The sequence below is a fragment of the Dreissena polymorpha genome, chromosome 14 (assembly GCF_020536995.1).
Source record: "Dreissena polymorpha isolate Duluth1 chromosome 14, UMN_Dpol_1.0, whole genome shotgun sequence".
NCBI lineage: Eukaryota > Metazoa > Mollusca > Bivalvia > Myida > Dreissenidae > Dreissena > Dreissena polymorpha.
Genome location: NC_068368.1, coordinates 71,685,367 through 71,706,020, shown reverse-complemented (window position 1 = coordinate 71,706,020; position 20,654 = coordinate 71,685,367). Strand labels below are relative to the sequence as shown.

Sequence of the window (20,654 nt, the reverse complement as noted above, 5' to 3'; positions counted from 1 at the left end):
TTAGCCCACAGCAGAAGAATCCTTTCTTATAATTGTAAAAAAATCACCTTAAAAAATATCACATGAAAATGTTACAATTTAAATATGGAATCAAGTCTGTCAAGTTATCAGTTTCAGCCAAAATCATATAAGCATCCTTTCACGAGATTTTGCTTTAAAAACCACCTAGGACCGAAATTGCCTATTTTTGATTTATATGACAACACTGAAATGACTGGAGCGCTAGTTTGTCTGCTGTGCAATGGTCAATTACCCATAATTCCACAAGTTTTGAAATCCATCGGAGCTAAATTGCTCCTTGTTGAGCTGACAAAGGGGACAGTGGGTAACACTGTGTCAACGATTGGGGAACATTGCTGTTCATGTTCTGATGTTGGAAATGGTCATTTTACAAAAGTGGATGTAATTGGAATATAAAGGAAAAGATATTAATTTATTGCATATGTTCAGAAAGTCATATGTACTTATTATGTTTGTAAGCGTTTGTAATTTTGAAGGCCAAACACGTGATAACCGTCATGTGAAATGTTCTATAGATTTTGAGCAATACAATTTGATCTAGTAGTCTAAATTGTATTGTGAGTATAATTTATGAACATACTCAGATATATTTGTTGCAGCTTTAAGTCATCATTTTTTATTATAATTTAATTTTGAGGTGATCTGCTAGAAAATATTCACTTTTCTTACTCTCTGCATGAGTAAAATCAGTTTAAATAGACATATATGCAGATATTTGCCTCTTTTTGACAAATTCCAGCAGATAAAAGGTATTTACTTTGACAAATGATTGAGAGACATGCAAATGTGTGCTTGATGAATCAACAATCTGTAAAACTGAAACAAGTGAGAAAGCAGGAGTACAGCCCGATTGGCTCTTTAAAAGAACTGGATGTAATCTCATTGGAGATAGTGGATCAAACTGGAAGGGTATCATAACAACAGTCACTCAGATAAAGTGTTCGGGAAGGCCACTGCCATTTCATTTTGTGATGGGATTTTCACAGATTAATGGATCTGCTAGAAAAAATATTGAATGTAAAACTAAGCCTTAAGCCATACCTTAAAAGAAGTGCATGATGAAGATCTATTAAAGAATTGATGTTTATTTTATTTAAGCAGCAATAATTGCACTGTTGTTGATTGGATGAAAGATTAGAGAGAAGATCTTGCAAATATTTGCAATATGAGTTACTGATTAGGGATTAGGGAGTTGATATTGTGTTGTGACATGTTTGTGCCAGGGTGTCAATGATTGAAGCTGCATTCAGATGCTGGTCATAAAGGGAGCAATAAAGGGCTGCAGCTGCACTTGATTGTTTGACAGCCAGTGAGTGAAGGGCTACATTACTGGGGAGATACTGGGCAACAGATTTTGCTAACTGAAGACTTGAAATTGCTCACATAACTGGATTATTGGAAACAGTTGTGTTTGATGTAATTGAAATTTCTTGCAAGAATTGTTGGCTAACATTTTAATTGTCTTGTATTAACATAATCATTTTAATAGAGGCTTATTTATTGGCATGACAATTGTTACTATGTGAAACTTCTTATTTTGCGACAGATTTCAACAGTGAGAATAAGCATTTTTATTGATCATATAAATTGTTAAAACTTGTGTGTGTGGGAAGACAATGTTTCCATGTGACTGCGTGCATGACGCTATGAAGCGCTCCAGTTACCATGGTGGTAGTGCTTTCTCATTCAGTTCCGGAATTTACTATCAGATCGGCTCGGACCAAGGAGGTATTGGAGTCTTTAAACTTGTCTGTGTTCAAAGACATGGTTTTAAGAACTATTTATTATTTGTTTTTGTTTTTTACTTCAAATTATTATTCACAAACTATTGATTTGAAAACATGTTGTTGTTTTTTTTTTTTAATTTTTAAAGTGTGTGTTAAAACTGTTGATATTGCTTGATTGGTCATTGTTGGTGTGGGTACTACTTAAATGTACCCTGTATGGAAATTATACTAACACGTACCCGGGAATTATACATGCAAAATTGGTCGTTGTCGCTATTTTTTTCAAATTAATTATGTTCATATTTATATCAATATTATGTAAAATGGCATCTTTATGATCGAAACTCCAACTCAAACAAGCATTTTGAACAATTTTTTTCTCAAAGGGAATTAATTTTAGTTTCGTATTTCGTAGTGCCTCTTACGACATCGGATTTTAGGCGGGAATACAACTTGGGTACAATCTAAATTTAAGTATACTCAAAAGTACCCATGGTACATGTAAGTGGTACCCGAGTCGACAATGACCAATCGAGTGTTAATATTAGTGTTGTTATTTAATGAATTATGATTTTTTACATTGCTGACTATTTCTTTTATTAGTAATATCATATTGAACTTCATTACTTTCAGTTGATACAAATATTTTATGAAAGGTAGTGCAGTGGCACTGTTGAAGTACATGCCTTTGTTATTTTGGGAAAAATAGTCTTATCTAAATTAGAGCCTTTGGACCCAATTATTTAAGGACTATCAAGTTACTATTCAATGTATTGTTTGCAACAAAGGAAGTCTTCTACCAAACAATACCAGCTGTTGTGCAGCACACATACACAGCAATATACCACGGTATTAATATTAATAAGAACTGGAATCACTTTCACCCATTATGTAGTTAATGGCTGCTGCACTTCCCTCCAACATCATGTTGCATCATAATGCCTACTGTGTTAACTAGACCAATATAAAATTGTCAAAATTGGCATTTTGGCTGCCTCAAGCCATGATGTTATTGGGCCTAACATTCTTAATGAAAGGATGTAAAAGTACTGATTTTGGTTACCTATGACACCAGTAGCCCAGCAGTGTTCAGATAAGCAATCATATCAGGTAATTATATTGATTAATTCTGGCTATCTGCTAAACGGTGTGCAATGTTGGGCCATGAATTGGAAGCAGTACTGCACTATCTGGTATTTTATGTAGTCATCTATTTATATCATTATTGCATCGTGGTCAGAGGTGTGCAAACATAGATGTAATTGACATTAATCAGGATAGCATGTTTATTTCTTGGACATGTTTCCTGACTAGAACAGTGTCTGGTGATCTCGGACAGTGTCTGGTGATCTCGGACAGTGTTTGGTGGGAGGTCTTGAACAAGAAAAATATTTCTTGGAAACTTCACTTACTGTATTTCTTTAAGAAGTAGCGTTTTGTATGTAGATATACAGGAAAGGTAATGCAATGTCAGTCATTTTTATACAATTATGAGATTTTTCATGAAGCCTGAATAATTAATATCATCAACTTAATGCATTGAGTATTGATCAAAAGTTAAAAACCATATAATTAAACATGAATGTTTCTGAGCAACTGTGCAGGGGCGGTAACGGTATATATAATTTGGTAAAAAAAGAAGTTAATCAGTTTGTCGCTATGCTGTCAATCCCCAAGGTCGCATGTATTACAATTTTATTGCTTGAATACTTTTATAGACTGTGCATGTGTTCTGACTCAGAGAAATCATTTCGAATTCGAGGCCCACTTCAACGCAGAATATTGTCCCCTTCAGAACTGGGAAAGTTCTGTGGACAAAAGCGAGGGTCGTCAGTAACAATTGTTATATGACAATAGAGATTAATGGGTGTGGGGTAGTTTTCGTAATCACAATCCTAAATGAGATGCATGCAATATTGTGACATTGAAGAGAAAGTGTAATCAATTTCGGCAGTTATTCATGTAATTCTGAAGATATTAAAGAATATTTTGGCAAGACGGATATTGTAAACCAACGTAGTAAAGCTTTAATTTAGAGGGCAACAGGGGCTTGATGATATTGTGGTTCTTCAGGTTGTGAACAATTTTTTAAGATTTATATTTTTGTCTTTATTTTATTGACAATTTGTGATTCAATTTGAAGCTGTTATTGTAATTTCTTCAATAAAATTATGAGTAGACCAAAAAATACATGCAAAGAGATAAGATAACACGATGAGTTATCCAAATAATAATTGCACTGTGATGAAATTTTTACTGCTTATTTTTTTGTAATAATTGATATTTTGCTATCATTCCTTTAATATTTTTTAAAATAAATGTCAAACTTAACAAAATTCAACCTTCTAATCAGGTTAAGGTTTCTGATTGTTCCTGCAATGCAGGTCTTTAGGTTAATGTTCATGCTATTTTCAGGTTTTTTATGTAGTCATTAATGTTACTGTTTAATGATATCCTGAATCTTGTTGCAAACATTTATTTCACTGTAATTCTGACAGAATCTTATTACCCCAAAGAAACTAAAGAAAACTGGTTACACTCCATCTTACTTTCTTTTATCTGGTGAATAATCTAGAAACCCAGCTAATTGGCTCCAATTCCTTTATAACATGGTTGTTAGTTTGTTATTTATTTCTTCTGCTGATGTATTTTGTCAACCATTTTTTGGCACTTATGGAGTTTCTTTGTGATTTCTTGGCACAATGGCTTCCTTAACAGTCTTGTGGAGTGTCTTATCTCAATTGCAAAATATATATTTCACAAAATCTACGCCCACTCTCACAAAGCAGAGGAAATCTGAGTTCTGATATATTGGGCATTGTTATAAAACCATGGAAATATTATATAATCCAGAATGTACACACAAATTATGTACATTCTGGATTATTACCCTCTATATAATAATGTAATTTAGATCTAAAACCTCTCCATAAAAATGGATATCAAATATCAGTCCTCCAGCTAGGATTTGAAAAAGGCAGGGGGGGGGGGGCTTTTTTTTTTTGTCAAAAGGGCACTTTGGACGCGCAGTATTTTGTCAAAAGGGCACTTTAGAGTGCGTGGGCGTTTTTGGAGTGCATCCTTTGCATGTTAATTTATGTTATAAATAATGGTTAAAATATATTATTCCCATTATTTTTAAACATTTCAAATATAATGTCTACAATGAGGAATAAATTAATTACGATGTATTGTTATAAGAGATTTATTAATCATCACATGTAAAAAAAAATAATATTTTTTTTTAAGGGCAGGGGGGGGGGGGCCCTGTGAAGGGCAGGGCGGAGGCTTGGGAGGGCCGGGCGGGGCGCCCTTCAATTTAGGCCTAGCTGGAGCACTGAATATCAACAAGTCGCTTACTTTCTGAGAAGAGGCCATATTTAAGAGAAACTAGAATGCTTTTGGAAATAATCTAAGTCCATAAGGGTAATCCATTATGCATGATTAGTCGGACAAAGACCTGTAAAAGTTGTTCTGTTGAAGTGTTTTTTTTCCCTGCACATATTTCATTCCGTATGAACATTGCCAGGGACAGTTTTCCGCAACAATCCTGTTAAAACTTACATAATGTCACTGAATGTGATTTTGATGTTTATTGCCCAAAATCTGTCAAAGCATAGGCAACTGTGACAGAAGATCGAGCTCTAGTGAAATATAAGCGACAGTCATGTGGAAAAGTACTTATATGTTCCTAGAATATTGCAGAAATCATCTAGTTGCCAAAGAAAGATTATCTTAACACCATTCGTCATGGTTTTATATTCTTTTTTTTTTCAAATAAAATTTCACATAGCCCCAATATTGGTCTCTATTTCTGTCATTATGTCATGTTATATACATGTTTACTCAACAATATGTGCGAAATGCATTTTCAATGGATAACAAATGCATTTTAAAGACGTATCTCAGATTTGCAGTGTTGGGCATTTGAGAGGTTTTCTGTGTAAAGAGGTGTTTTTCATGTTTACAGTCAGTAACATCTAGAATCATTGAGCTTATGTTAGCTTTAACTAATATTGAATTGTTAATGGAAGAATATGACTTAATTTAAAGAACGCAATGTTATCATTAGGTAACAATCAAAATAAAATATGGTATTTTCTGATTTTCATCTAATAGTGTTTGTGATTACCAGGAAACTTTCATAGAATTTTTTAATTGTTGCCACTGCGAGAATATTGTGTTCACATCACTGTGCGTTTTCTGTCAGACAAGATGGTTTATGTGTCTCCAGATATCAGACCATTACTCTTTGAAGGAAGTTTCTTTGCTTGTTAAGAAAGCAATAAATGTGTGCTGCGTTTTATTTCATATGAAAAATATTTGTTAACAGAAATATGTTTCCAAAATTAGACAAACATGCTTGATATACATATGAGATAGGTGGCTTGCTTTTGTTTCCAAAGCAATGATATCTTTCCATGATCAGCCTATATGAATGTGTTTTCATTTCAGGTTCGATGCCCAACCCTCCCCCCTCAGCGCCACCACCCCCACCCCCACCCATAGAGGACATTCCACAGCGCGGCACGCCCACACACCAATCAAAACCCACCCCGCAACAACAACAACAATTGTGCAGACAGCACCAGGCTATGTTGCAACGACATCACCAGTTTGGGCCAAAGATGCGGGGAAATTTTTCAGACGTTGAACAATTGCGTCGACAACATATGCACGAACATGATAACATTCGTGGGCAACATTCTGAAACGTGTTTTTCATGTAGTCATGGTGCAAATCATTATTCTGAAGGGGACACAAGTGAATATGAACGCCATATATTTGTGCAAACTCCCAATGGAAATATTTTAATTCCTGAATCACGAGGTAAGTGGTTTAAAAAATTTGCTTTCATGCTTTGTCATCATTCTGCTTTGTCAACATGTTTGATTTGTTCTCATTTTTTATCGAGGTTCTAGTTTCAATCAATTTTTATGTCATTCTTAATCTCTAAAATCTGTTTCTGTAAACTTACGGTTGCAGTTTTGTCCAAGAATTGTATGATAAATATCAAGATCAAATACTGCAAATTATTTCAAATTCAAATAAAATTATATCTTCAAATATCCTACAAAAGTGGCCTGAAAAATTTGCATAAAAGGCAATACATTTACAAAACTTCAAGAAAACATTGATTAAGGACATTTTGCTTCCATAGTTACATTTATTTGTCAATTTTTCTACAAAATCATTCTTCATTTGCAACAATTACGCCCCTAACTGAGCCACAATTCTTGCCAGAAAAACGAATAAAATCATTTGTGAAAATTTAAAGAGAGAACTAAGCCACCGGCAATTGGAATTACAACATATTTAAAATTAGAGGTTTGATCTGGGAAGTAATTTCCGTTATTTCCGATAAAAAGGGAAACATGAATAAATTCGGATTCATTTAACAAAAGCTTAATCAAGAACATTCAAATTTGCAAAAGTTCGTAAACTTTTATTTTAATTGGTATTACATTAAAATATGTATGGTTAAAATGATTATTGTTGATTTGCTGACGTAGTTTTCCATTTTATATTCAAATTGGATTTCAAAGACAATGTATATTTTGCATTGATTGTTTATCATTTCATTCACCGTTAAAGCACAGGAAGAAAGAGAAGATGGCTTAGCCATTTACAGCTTGGGACTAAAGTTTTTTCAAAAACACAATTGCTGGCCTTCACATAATGGTTTTGTCCTTCCATATATTCTAGCAGTAAAGCAATCAACCCATAACTCACAGTCAATTGCCTGTATTATTATATCTGGCAGGAAATTAATTTCATCAATCATATTCTGCCGAGGGGGTGGGGCCGGCAGAAGTAATAAGGCATATATAATGGGTGGGGTATGTGATTAATAGGTACAGGTGTCTGTATTGAATATATTGACTGTAAAAGATAAAGGTGAGCTGTGGTCTGGGAAAACTGGGCTCAATGCATGTGCCTTAACCCTTTCCCACTTGGATACAAGGTGAAAATGGCTATGTGCAAACAGCATAAAACCAGAACAGCCTGCGAGTAACTCGCAGTCTGTTCAGGTTTTATGCTGTTTGCTGCTCATCAGTATCTAAGGGTTGGAAATGAAGCCTTTAAAACTTGAATCTAGTAAGAAATGTCATTAATTCGATGTAACTTTCTATGGGACTACAAATGCGTCAAAATAGGTATCTAAGTGGGAAAGGGTTAAGTGTCATCCCAGGTTAGCCAGCGCAGTCTGCATAGGCTAATCAAGGTCATCACTTTCTGCATAGACTGGATTTTCATTTAGGAAAGACATCCATGAAAAGATGATTTATTTAAAAATAAAAACAGAAAGTTGTAACCATTATAAGCCTGTGCAGACTGCAAAGATTTTAAACCCTGAAACTATTTTTATTTATCATTAGTATCATAAATTATTAATGTAAAGTGAATTTCAACCCAGAATGTCAAATAATGAAAGATAACCATTCATTGTCCGTCATATTTTTTTGAGCTGATTAATTTTATAGAGTGTATTAATAACAATTGATATTCAGAAAAGATTTTATGATAAATGTAATGTTTTCAAACTGACCCTATTAATTTGATTTATTGTCACATTACAACACAATTTTAATCAGATATGGATGATAGTGACAGCACTGGAATTGAAAATGGAACTGTTGGCCATATTTTCAGATGATTACTAGTTATCAGTAATGAATATAATGTTTTCCTTTCACATAATGGTCTGCATAAAATGTGTGGAAAACAATCTGTAATTTCCATCAGTTATTCCAAAGCAATTTAGCAAAAAGTGATATAGTTGATACATTAGACAGGAAGGTACATTAGCACTTACTCCCCTTAGAATTAAATGTGCGCGTGGAGAAAGGATAAATGTATTTAAACGACTGCAGATGCTTTGTTTGGGTTGATAATGTTGCTTGCAATATCAGATTATTAAAAATTATATTTCCCTTAAGAATTCTGGTGACTTTTTGACTTTCAGGAAGACATCATTGAAAAATCTTGATCAAAGGGAGAGAAATCTCACAAAATTGATAAAATAGTTTTAACACAATTGTCTTTCTTTGATTGTTTTTTTTTTCTTTTTTATTCATTCCCTTTTGTTGTACATATAAGCCCACTTTAGAAGTTAACAGGACACAAATTGCTGATTGACAGGCATGTAAGCTTAACTGCAGTGAGATCTAAACAATCCTTCATGCTGCAATGTTAGTTTTCAATAAGAAGGGCTCAAACGGGCCAACATGATTTTATGTTGGAGCCAGCAGGTCCAAATTAATAATCCATATGAATTTTGGCTTGGTTCGGGTCAGGATTGAAAGAAGTTAACCCATTTATGCCTAGCGTCCTGAAAAAAGGACTTTGCAAACAGCGTAGACCCAGATGAGACGCCGCATGATGCGGCGTCTCATCTGGGGTCTACGCTGTTTGCTTAAAGGAATTTCAGTAAGTAATATTCTAAATATAGCAATAAATATGCTAGACATCCCTAACTTTGGAAATAAATTGATCCAATTTAGAAGGATGGGAGAGTCCACTAGGCATAAATGGGTTAATGCAAAGAAATTACATTTAATATTGTCTTTTTCTTTAGCGCTTTTCATATTGTCCTCTTTCACTTTGGAAAGTCAGTAAATAAAGACTGCTCATCTCAAACAAAAACTAGTGTAATTTTACAATTAATGATAAATATACTAATTTCTTTTTGGGAACCTATTTGTAAGCTCATTTGAGCTCAACATGCTCTTGGTGAGCTCATGTGATCACCTTTTTTTCTGTCATTTGTATCCACGGTGTTATGTTCATGGTCCATATTTACCTTGTGAATACTCTGAAGACCACAATTATTTCTCAATTTTCAAATTCTAATGATATCTTTGCTAAGTTCAAAATGGTTCAATTAGTGTGAAAAAAAGTTGGGTCACTAGGTCAAAAATAAAGAGTTTGTTAACACTATATTAATATTATTTTGTTGTTTTCCCAATCATCATGAAACTTGCTCATAATATTTGTCCCAATAATATCTCGACAGAGTTTGAAAGTGGTCCTGATCTGTTGGAAAAAAAGGCTGCTAGTCCGCAGGGCAGTTTTTAAAATATGACAATAGAGTATAGTGAAACCCTGTAAACTCTTTGGAAGTCACAATGGGTATCTATTAATCAGAATAAAGCTGAGAATTTTTTTTCTAATAATAATTTGTTGTAATGCTATTTAGGCTGAGTTTAGTCTGTTGATAAAGAGCTACTGGGGTGGGGCGGCAGTTTATTGTGAAACATTACTACCTCAGAACAGTTATGTTCATTTAAGTCATAGGTGAGCGCACTAGGCACTCATGTTGTTTCATAGGCCAACTTTTCAGTGAATGATTCTGTGTCACTAACATCAATAATAATTTGCCATATTTATATGTATTTGATGCCAAAGTCATACATATTTTTTTTATGAAAAACAAACCATAATTTTAAGTATAAACGCAGTAACAACATTAATACTAACCATTGTTGTTCTTCACAGTTTTGGGGCCAGATGGGGTGCCAAGGCACTTTCCAGTCAATGTTCCACGGTCAGGGTCCATACCCCTGATGCGTGCATGTGACCCTGCTGGTGGTGTGGTGCGGCCCCTAGAGCCTGCCACCATGCCGAGACATTTCGCGATTGAGAACCCGCCTGTGACCTTCACCCTGAATGATCGGTGAGTTGCAGGCATGTCGGTGTTGATGCTGATGATTTGTGTAATGGCCTGTTCGTTTGCACTCAAGAATGATGCCGTTTTCTTTGCACATCTTGAAAACAATTTCTGTGCTAACTTTGTAACTTAAAAAGTATTTTAAACTTTTGCACACTACATTTGTATCAAAGATCACATGGACAACAAAAGCGAATGATATACCCATACAACTTTTGCCACAGTGTTTTCTTGAGCACTTAGCATGAGATAGTTATGTGTATGCAATTTTTGTAAAAAAACAACATAGAAACTAGTTTAAGCTCAAACTTTTATTATTAAAGGGAGGCGACTATTAGTGCTTATATTCGGTATAGGAAATTGTAGTAATCTCCCTTTTCTACATCATATTTTATTTCTCCCACACAAAATATGAAAAAATCAATTAAATAATATAATATGTACTTTTAATTAAACAATATCAATGAGCTAATTTAGGTCATGACTGTTTCCCTGTTTCATGCTGTGCATGTTTTTGACAGGAATTTTGAAAAGAAGCTGATGTTAATTTATATAAAATAAGTCGCACACCAATCTTATAATGACTGAGTTGATTCATCATTGAACTGAAAATAGTGCACCAGTCTTGTTCCCATAGCAACCATAGTCTCAGACCTTTGACCTTGTGTTGTTTTGTCTTCCGCATGTGCAGAGTGCCAAACTGTAGCAACCAGAATCACGAGTATCAGGAGGCGTGGGATACGTAAGTCATTTCAACATCAGTTTGCCAACATTTTGACCTTGACACCATTTTATATTTACCTTGACACCATTTTTATGTGACCAAGACAACACTTTAGAGTTCATAAAAACTCTTATGGATTATTGTCAGCTGTTTTAGTATTTGATTTAATGAGAATTATGGTTTTCTAAACTGTGTTGCTAAGCAGTTTATTTGTAGTGTTTCTTTTAAAGCAACTCTATTCAGACTATTCTCTTAAGTTGTCAGAGATTACTGTCCATTACAAAACTGTTTTTAATTTGCCAAATTTTTTTCAACTTAACTCAAATTTTATTATAGCCTTGTCTGCAAAATTTACAAGTTTAGCTACTTATTCATGAACAATTTTTACCAGCTATGGAAGAAACTTTTGCTTAAAGAATGAGTAATTTCTCTGTGATTAGAGACTTGATTTTACCCCGGAGCACATGTTTACTTTGTTGGTTACCAATAATTGATTGTGTCTTACACAGGGCCCCCTTCCAATTCTAATATGGCCACAGTAAATTAGGTCCATTGGTGGAGTAATTCCAAATTGTTTGCATTGTTGTTCTAGCATTATCCAGCTGTTTTTACCAATAAAGGACTGGCATTGAAATTGCTGAATTGCATTTTTGTAAATCGTCTGAACTTTTACTCTGAAGTGTGTTTATTGAACAGACTACTCATTAGTTTATTGACGAGAATCTTTATTGGTAATTGTTAAATTCAAAGGGTCACTTTCTCCTATGCCAGTTCATCAAAATCTTTTCTTAGTGTTGATTTTGGGCCGCCCTTTTGCAGAATTCAGGGATAAAATAATATAATGCAGCAACATGTTTCCTTTTACTGAGCACTATATGTTAAAACATTTACTATGTATACATATAAAAAAATCATTTGGCGGAAAATTAGGGAATGAACATAACACGATTAAACAAGTTTATTAAACAATACATCCAGAAGGCCAAAAGCCCAAGAGGACCTAGTAAGCATTCAGTGTTTAAAAAGTAAATAGTTTATGATTAAACAAAGTAATAATACATTTCACTGCAACAATGCATGCATGTATTATTTAATACTAAGTTAGTATATTTTCAACTCATAATAGTATATATGTAATTATATATTTGTAATTACTTCAAATTTTAACGGAGTTTATTAATATCAACCCTATATCAAATATATTATAATGTACATATGATAGGTCTACATGTGAAATAATGTAGTAATACTTTGTACTAACCTCAAGTAACAACTTTCGTTTCATGAGGCACATGCATATAATATTAAGTGATTTAAACAAGTTGGTTTGTTTTCTTGTTGGTTTAAATATTTTTGCTATGCTACTATGCGCGCACTATTTGCGACTACCAGGTTGTGATAACAAGACACAAGACAACCGCCATATTACAACAACCAAGTGCTGAAAGTACTATTTATCTATTTTCATGAATTTAAGGTTATTATACCCCCACAAACGAAGTTTAGGGGGGTATAATAGGAGTGAGCTTGTCTGTCGGTCTGTCTGTCTGTCTGTCGGTCCGTATTAAGTGTCCGCTCTTTTATTCAAGTTGTTTTCATCCAATCTTCACCAAACTTGGTCTGATGTTGTATCTAAAAGCTGTCAAGGTCAAGTACGAATATGGGCCATGCCAGGTCAAAAACTAGGTCACAGGGTCACTTAGTGCGTTTTAAACATTAAGCATGGTGTCGGCTGTTTTATGTGAAGACATCAGAGCTCCAGATAATTTTTTCAGCCGAGGGGTATTTCACTCATGAATGTTTTAATTGATGAGTAAAAATCAAAATCCGATAATTTTAAGGAGTATTTATGTTAAAAGGACCAGAATTAATAATAAATTGTACATGTAGTGTTAACTTGCTATTACAAGCAGTTTTGTACACAATAAAGCAATAACTTTTGTTTTATTTAATATACTGTCAATAATAGGGCGTACAATTTTTTTCTGGTGTTACTAATGAAGATGTCGACTTAATAGAGATCGACCATTTATAACTGGCTCGCCATTAATTTGTTTAATTTACACGACAATAAAACACAAACACACGCAGACACTGCGAAACATGTCACAAAAAGAAAAGCGCTTTCGGGACAGGGACTGCCGGTCAGGGCGGCACAGATCGTGACGGTCATATGAAAAACAAGCAAGCAGCAAGTTTTCGCATTACATAATGATTCTAGTGGATTCATTGACTTCAAACCGGATTTAAATATATGTAACAGTTTAAACATGTGCTTAGACACGTTATCTGAATGGTAAGCGGGTGGTATCCGTAAAACTTGTTTATTATATATGTGTATTTCGGCTGCCATTTAAACAGTGCTTGAAGAAAAAAGGTTTTTCCATAGTGCCACACAAGAGATGAACTGATAGCAAAACTTATATGCTTGAAGTTGGGCGATTCGGGTTTTTTTTCGAATGTGATGTCAAATGTTTTCACCATACGCGTATATCGATTCTCAACAATGCAGCGGAGAGTCCGTTGTGTCAACATCAGCCTTAATTGTGGGCCAAAATGAAATGATACCGTTCTGACTGAGGAGTAAATTAGGTCGGGAACCACATTCTGTACATAGATGGTGATGTCACTACATTTTTACTGGTGTGGACACAATGACGGGAACCAGTCATGATTACATGAACTTATATTCATGTATAAACGGTTAATACGCATTGAAATTGCACACGATGCGTAATCCGAATTTAGCCAGGAGTTTTTTTACTCAACAAAATTTTAAGCCATGCGTATTTTCTTTTTTTTCATGCGTATTTTACGCAAATACGCATCTTATCTGGACCTCTGGAAGACATCATGCAAAATATTCTGTGTCAATGCGGCATGTGGGGATATTTGTAACGTCTGTGACAAAGCTCTAGTTTTGAATATAAATTATTATTAATTTATCCTGGGCCAATCAACTTGTCAGCCCAAAATAAGAACTGTTTTTTGTATAAACAAATCTAAATGATTATTAATCTTCTATCTTGCCCACATTTTATAAACAAAGGAACTTTGCCTCAAGCATGCATGGCAGTGAGTTTGTCTCCAAAATCTTTTAAAATGTCTAGTTTTATATGGAATATCCTGATGTAATTTTAATAATTTACCATTTCCATAACCAACGGTTCTAAATGACAAATGTGCAGCATTTTGGCTCCTAAACACGACTAATGCCTTTTATAGTATTCAACTTCCTCAGCTGTTTTGCTCAGATTTGTCCAATTACAGGTCATATTCTAACAGGGAGCATGTTTTAAGATAATTGTAGGTTCTTTAAAAGCAGTGATTGGTGTCGTGCATTATTGGAAGGTCCCGTTTACGGCGCCACTCAATTCAACTCTTACTCTGAGTTGCCTGGAGAAATTACAAAACAGGTCATTTCCTAGAAAAACACAATGTAATGGTGTCAAATTTCATAAAATTTAGCGTGCATATCTCTTTGGAGTTGTTAATATGCAGCCATATATTGTTCTTGTCACAAAATGTGCACATTGAAAACCTCGCAGTCGCCTTTTTTTCCCACCATCTTGAATTAAGAGCCCGAGGATTTTATTCCAGCCTTTTATAGTAAATGAAGTTATTACACTTGGTTTGTTTTTCATGCATCATCAGTTGAAAGGTTTCCATCTGGAAATATTATCATGAGGATACAATTAGCTCTGTACTTTTAACTGATCAACAGTTTAAAAAAAAAAGAGTTTTGCAAAAAGAGAACAGCTTTACGTATAATTGTCAAAAATTTATTTTCTATGCTATGAAAAATCTGTTAAACCAACTGCATAAGTCATTGAAAAGGCAGTTGATAACATAATGATCAGGAAGAGCTAGCTAGTTTTTAATTCTGAAACATATCTTTGCTATGTTTAACCATCCTTTGTTCAAGCTGTGATCAAAATTGAAGTGTATTGACTCACAGTGTTTGCTATTATAAAGCTTGATTATTACTGCCTTCAAAACACTGACCATTTTCTATATATTTCAATAAGCATACATTTATTTTTACGCGGATCAGGTTGTCTGGGGGTCGTTTCTGAGATTCGCGAAAATTCTTTAAACAAAAAATTCGGAGGTGGTATGTCCCATTCTGGGTATTTCATAAACGGCCCGAAATATCTGCGGCCCGCAAAACCTCTCCGCATATTACACAGGTAGATTTTACCTAAGCACTTTTGAAACAAACGATATCACGTAATTCCTCGCTGATTCGTGTGCAAATGGCAACATTGTGAATGGCAGCGAAAATGAAGATTATTGAACGACGAATCTCACAAAATCTCGGAGATTGACAAATTATTTAAAAACAACTTCCAATTGGAACAGAAACAACAGTGGATTTAGAGCAGAAAGCTATAACAATTTCCAAATGGGATCGGAAGATCCTCTGTCCTTGTAAGGCAGTGTATTTCATGTAAAAAAAATATTCAACTACGCAGCCCGTGGTAAAGTGTCGTTAGTTGAAGACTTTAACAGTGTTGGCCATATTTCCAAGGTCAAGACATTGAGCTCAACCGAAAGCTTTCCGTCATTGTTCACAGGGATCGGAGCACATACTGTTATTGATCACAATGCTTACTTTGTTTATCTAACATGTTAAATGTGAAGTTAAAAAGTTTTTGATACATAGATCTTGTAATGAAGTTTAAGAAAGTCCTTATTTAAGTGTCTGTTTTAAGGTTTATAATTGCGTTCTGCACGCGATTGGCGTAGTCAAAATCAGTTGACAGAATTTTCCTCCCCTCGGACGTCACCTCAATCACAATCACACCCATTTTCTAAAGCAGAACATCTGAAGATCTGTCGCATGTGATTTTGAATGTCATCTTGTTATGCTTTTAGAAGTCTGTCCTCCAGCCCTTTATGTATTAAAGCTTGATGACAATGTTTTACACATGATCCAAAAGAAAAGGTCATAATTGTTCATCAGCTCTTTAATTAATTGATAAATTGTCATTTCCTGATCATAAAAATATCATAAAAGGGATTATTGTCTTAAAGAAATGTCACTGTGTAATGCTTACTTCAGTGCATGTAGTTGAGATTAAAAATGAATCAAGATGCAATACGTATACAATTTAACGGTAATACTTTTTACACTGTCAAAAAGTCATTCCCTGTAAGAACAATATAATGGAGATGGTATTTCTTCAAGGAATTGTCTCTCAAATTATTTTTCCATTGTGGCAACAACAGTTTTTCTAGAAATCCATTGGAAATCTTACTACCATGCCTGTCTGTCGCACTTCTCCAGTCAATTCCTTGCCAGTGGTGGCTGAACAGTTCTACTGAAAACCTTTACTGCCGCAGTTTTGACCTTTTTTGGAGAAAATTATGTGATGGGAAGCATTGTGCAAGAAATTTACATAAGGAGTGAATGGTGCATCAGCTGTCGTTAAAAGTTGAATTAATCATCAATATTTCTGTGTGCGCTTGACTGTGCATTTTGAAAATTTTGGAATTAATTTGTTAATTGAATGTTTTTGTGTACATTATTTCATTACAGGTGTTGATATTACAATTTTGTTTTCAACTGAAAAATATGGACAGTGTTAGAAATATGTAAAAAAAACACTAAATGATCTTGAAATTGTAAAGTGATACATGTGTAATGTGTATGGAATATTTCCACTTCTAGTTTGACAAATTTCTGGTAGTGTTCCTCTATTTGAATTCTTACAAGCTACTTTTACAATGACTCATATTGAGAATTAAGTGGGAACACTGGAGTACTTGGGATTTGCCCCATTCATGACTATTTTTACACACCTTGCAAAATCTACAATGGTTGCCAGGAGAAAAGTAGTCAAGTAAGATATGCAATTTGTTGAAACTTGTTAAATAAAAAATAACATATACATAGAAAGCTTGCACTATGAATTAGTACTGGCTCAGTCTGATTTCTTTGAGAATTACTGTCAATAGTTCCTGTTTATTTCTTAAGTGTTAATTAGAAACGCAATATTTTTTGCTGAAAAGCTTAGCCAATATGAAAAATTAATCAGAGTCATAATATACAAATTTGCAAAATATTTGAGAATTTTAATTTTTTAAGGTTGAGGTGTAAGTAAGTGTTATGATGAACACCTTGAGGATCTGTAACTAGATTATTCGGATAATTTACAGGTACTTATTTTTGGAAGCTAAATAGATCGTTATGAATGTCAGTAGCCAAATTGTGACACATTTAAGACTTTAAAATGTTTAAACCTAGTACTGTGAAACCATTTATTTTCACCAGCACGAAATTTCGTCATTTTTATAAAAATGACGTTTTCGTCAGCACTTAAATTTGCCATTTCCTGACTTTGAAAAAAAAATAAAATGCTTCAGCCAATATTCGATTTGTTTGTCCGAAATATATCGCTGTTGCGATAAATCGTAGTAGGGAAAGAGGGAGGACACTTGAGAGTCACTTGCAGGAGGTGGAGCCTGTTTGTCACATGTCAATATACTAGTCTTTTGTTATCAGGTGATCAGTAATTGGCCCCCATTAGTATATCATTATTAAGATTAGCGGATAAGTGGAACCGAATAACCGTTAATGAGTGTTTAAAACAGTGAAGCAAATTGCCTATTGGTCTTATTCATTTATTATCATCGCCAAACTAATAACAATCTTACCTTTATCGGCGCAAATTAGAGAAGATGCGAAGATTATTGCTTAAAATTAGCGTTAGCAAACTATTTGGTCCATTTTCAATAAAGTTTCAAGAGTTTTGCATCATAAATATTTGATCACTTTAATGACAATAATTTTCTGTAGTGTAAAATTAACAGTGCATTATGGGACAGCGGTTTCATAGGGCACAGTTCAGATTTAAATGTAACAACCAATGGACGAATGAGTTTAAATTAGATTGAATGCATTAGGAAACAAAGCAATGTTTTATTGCGTCATACTTAGTCATTCGAAAAACGTGCTTTCCGGGGATTTCCTGAAAAATGCGCAAAAATATAAGTGAATTTTTGTGAACAAATACCCTACCTTTGGATGGAACTAATCGTCATTGCTAATTTCTCTTTACCTGTTACGTTTTCAATTGCTACAAGTGACACTGTTTGAAACATGTATCGTAAAACTTGTCTAAGCTGTCAATAACTAAAATATCGATAGCCCATAAACGAAACAAGCTATTTTTACATCTGTATTGTAGTTTAACGCAAACAACCAAACACAAATCAATATGTTCTGTATAAATTTGTAATCAATGCGGAGAATGTATATAAGTCAGGTCTTGATCACACATCATCATCTTTTAATTTCGTTTATGTCTTTGATCCCGATCCGCTGCGTGGAGGCTGTATAATTTGCAACAACACTGAAAAACACAATACACACAATGGGTAATAAAGTTGTTAACAATTAGCGCTAATCATTACTATTCTACCTAAACGAAGTCAACGCAGTCGATACAGCTGTACTGCACTCGCGATTTAGAGCAATGTCACGGTTCAGTTAATTACACTGTGTAATCTACACCCTTGTGTGTCAAAACCGGATTAAACTCGATTACGAAACAGACGGAGTATGTATGCGTGGATAACGTTGGATTTAAGGGCCTCATGCCTTTGGTAATTCAGTCTTTATAATTTGTTCAAATATGGGACATAATTGTTCGTTAGGAGCTTGAATTCGTAAATAGGTCGAATACACGAATATTAATGCCCGACGATTAATAATGGTTTCACAGTATTTTGTTTATATTCCTGACAAGTTATAAATAGATGAATATGTGGATTTCTTTTCTTTTCAGACAAAAAGTTGTGTTCCCACATCAGATTGGGACCTCCAGTCCGAGTGTCCCGTTCTATCCTGCAGGCCAAACCACGCAAGACTTCGGGTATTATGACAAGTTTAAGAACTCTAAACATGAATGGAAGACGCGTTTACAACAGCGCTGTTCCTGGAAGTGTTTCGCAATCATTCTTCTAGTCCTCATGCTTGTTTCCCTGGGATTTGTTGCATATTTATTAAGTAAGTAGTTCATTAAAATGTTTCTGATTGGACTTTTTTCTTTGCCATTGTGTTATTTTTTAGCAAGACCAGTTTTCTTGCATCTTACTTCCCCCGTTTGCATCATAAGGTTTCTTAATTTTTTTATTAAATTTCAATAACAACCCATAATAAAATGTATTCAGATATTTGTTAATGGAATTTTTATAAGCTACGAAATATTAAATTAGGTAAAATTTGTGATGAAAAAATGTCATGAAAATAAAGGGAAACAGTAATTTATGTCGAAAAGCCATATGGGGATATGGATTTTTTTCATATTATTTTATATCAGATTAAGATGTGGTTGCTTTGATTGTACTTAAGAAATAAGAAATTAAAGGACTATTTGCAAGTGAAATCGGCATCCTGCCATAACTAGAAGTAACATAAGCTATGTAAAATAAACCTATGAAACTCTTGTTGTCATTAAGACTAAATTAATCATGTCTGCTGTTTTGTCCCTAACCAAGATCTTGTTTCTTAAAAAAAGCATTCTTTCAAAACATATGCACTCTTGTAGAAGTAATCTCCCGGAGGGGTATTTTCCCAAATTTTAGGGTAGGGGTGTCCCGCTGAGACTTCCGAAATGTGACCCATTTTTATACTGTAACTCTGATAAGGTAAACCCATTTTGATACAAGATTTTTGAAAAAGCAGACCCATTTGTATACGATACTATTGAAAAAGTGGACCCATTTCAATACAAGAATTTTGATAAACTGGACCCATTTCAATACTAGAATTTGATGAAGTGGACACATTTCATACTAGAATTTTAATCTCTATCATATCAATACAGTTTACTTATTGAATTTGCTATTATATGTTTATTTGTAAATTTCATAATATATGTATCATACAACTTTGCCATTTAAAAAAATGTCTGTATATTGTAGTCATACAACACAATAATTGATTAATTTTCGAAGTTCAACTTGTACCTTATTACATGTAGCATATTGAGATTTTCAAAACACATTTAATATATCAAATTTATCATACTCATTTTGATACTGATACTTTCAAATCTATATGCATTTATATACAAGCAAATTTCTTTCAATACCCATATCCATATCAGGTATTCTTGTGCTGTGTAATTTTAATTATTATATAAAGAAGTAAATGTTATGAATTCCCTGGGAAGAACACGTTGATTAATAAATCCTTATATCAATGGCTATGTATTGTTCCATGTCATAAGAGCACAGTGGTCCAGTGCCCTCCATTTCTGCTTGTAGACCATAATGGGGGTTATGCCTGTAATTTTGTACCAGGTTTATATTACATTGCCCAGATTTTCATTATGTGTCCATGATTGATTTTGCCAGGCCATTAGGATATTACAAACAATCTGTGGCTATTGAATTCCTTGACAAAAATTGAAGGAGATTTTCATGTATGAAGTATTCACTCTGTTATACAGATTAACTGCTATTTGTTTTGGGGAAAAAAAGGCTATTTTCAAGTTGTATT

General features: G+C 34.0%; 1 protein-coding gene across 1 annotated transcript in view; it reads left to right on the top strand.

Moving 5' to 3' along the window:
- LOC127857470 (teneurin-2-like) overlaps positions 1-20,654 on the top strand; it is a 231,258-nt gene that overhangs the window by 198,449 nt on the left and 12,155 nt on the right. The window contains exons 9-12 of the mRNA XM_052393865.1: positions 6,204-6,578; positions 10,248-10,425; positions 11,111-11,161; positions 18,937-19,157. Of these exons, the coding sequence (XP_052249825.1) occupies positions 6,204-6,578; positions 10,248-10,425; positions 11,111-11,161; positions 18,937-19,157 (825 nt within the window). The remainder of the gene's footprint in view (positions 1-6,203; positions 6,579-10,247; positions 10,426-11,110; positions 11,162-18,936; positions 19,158-20,654) is intronic.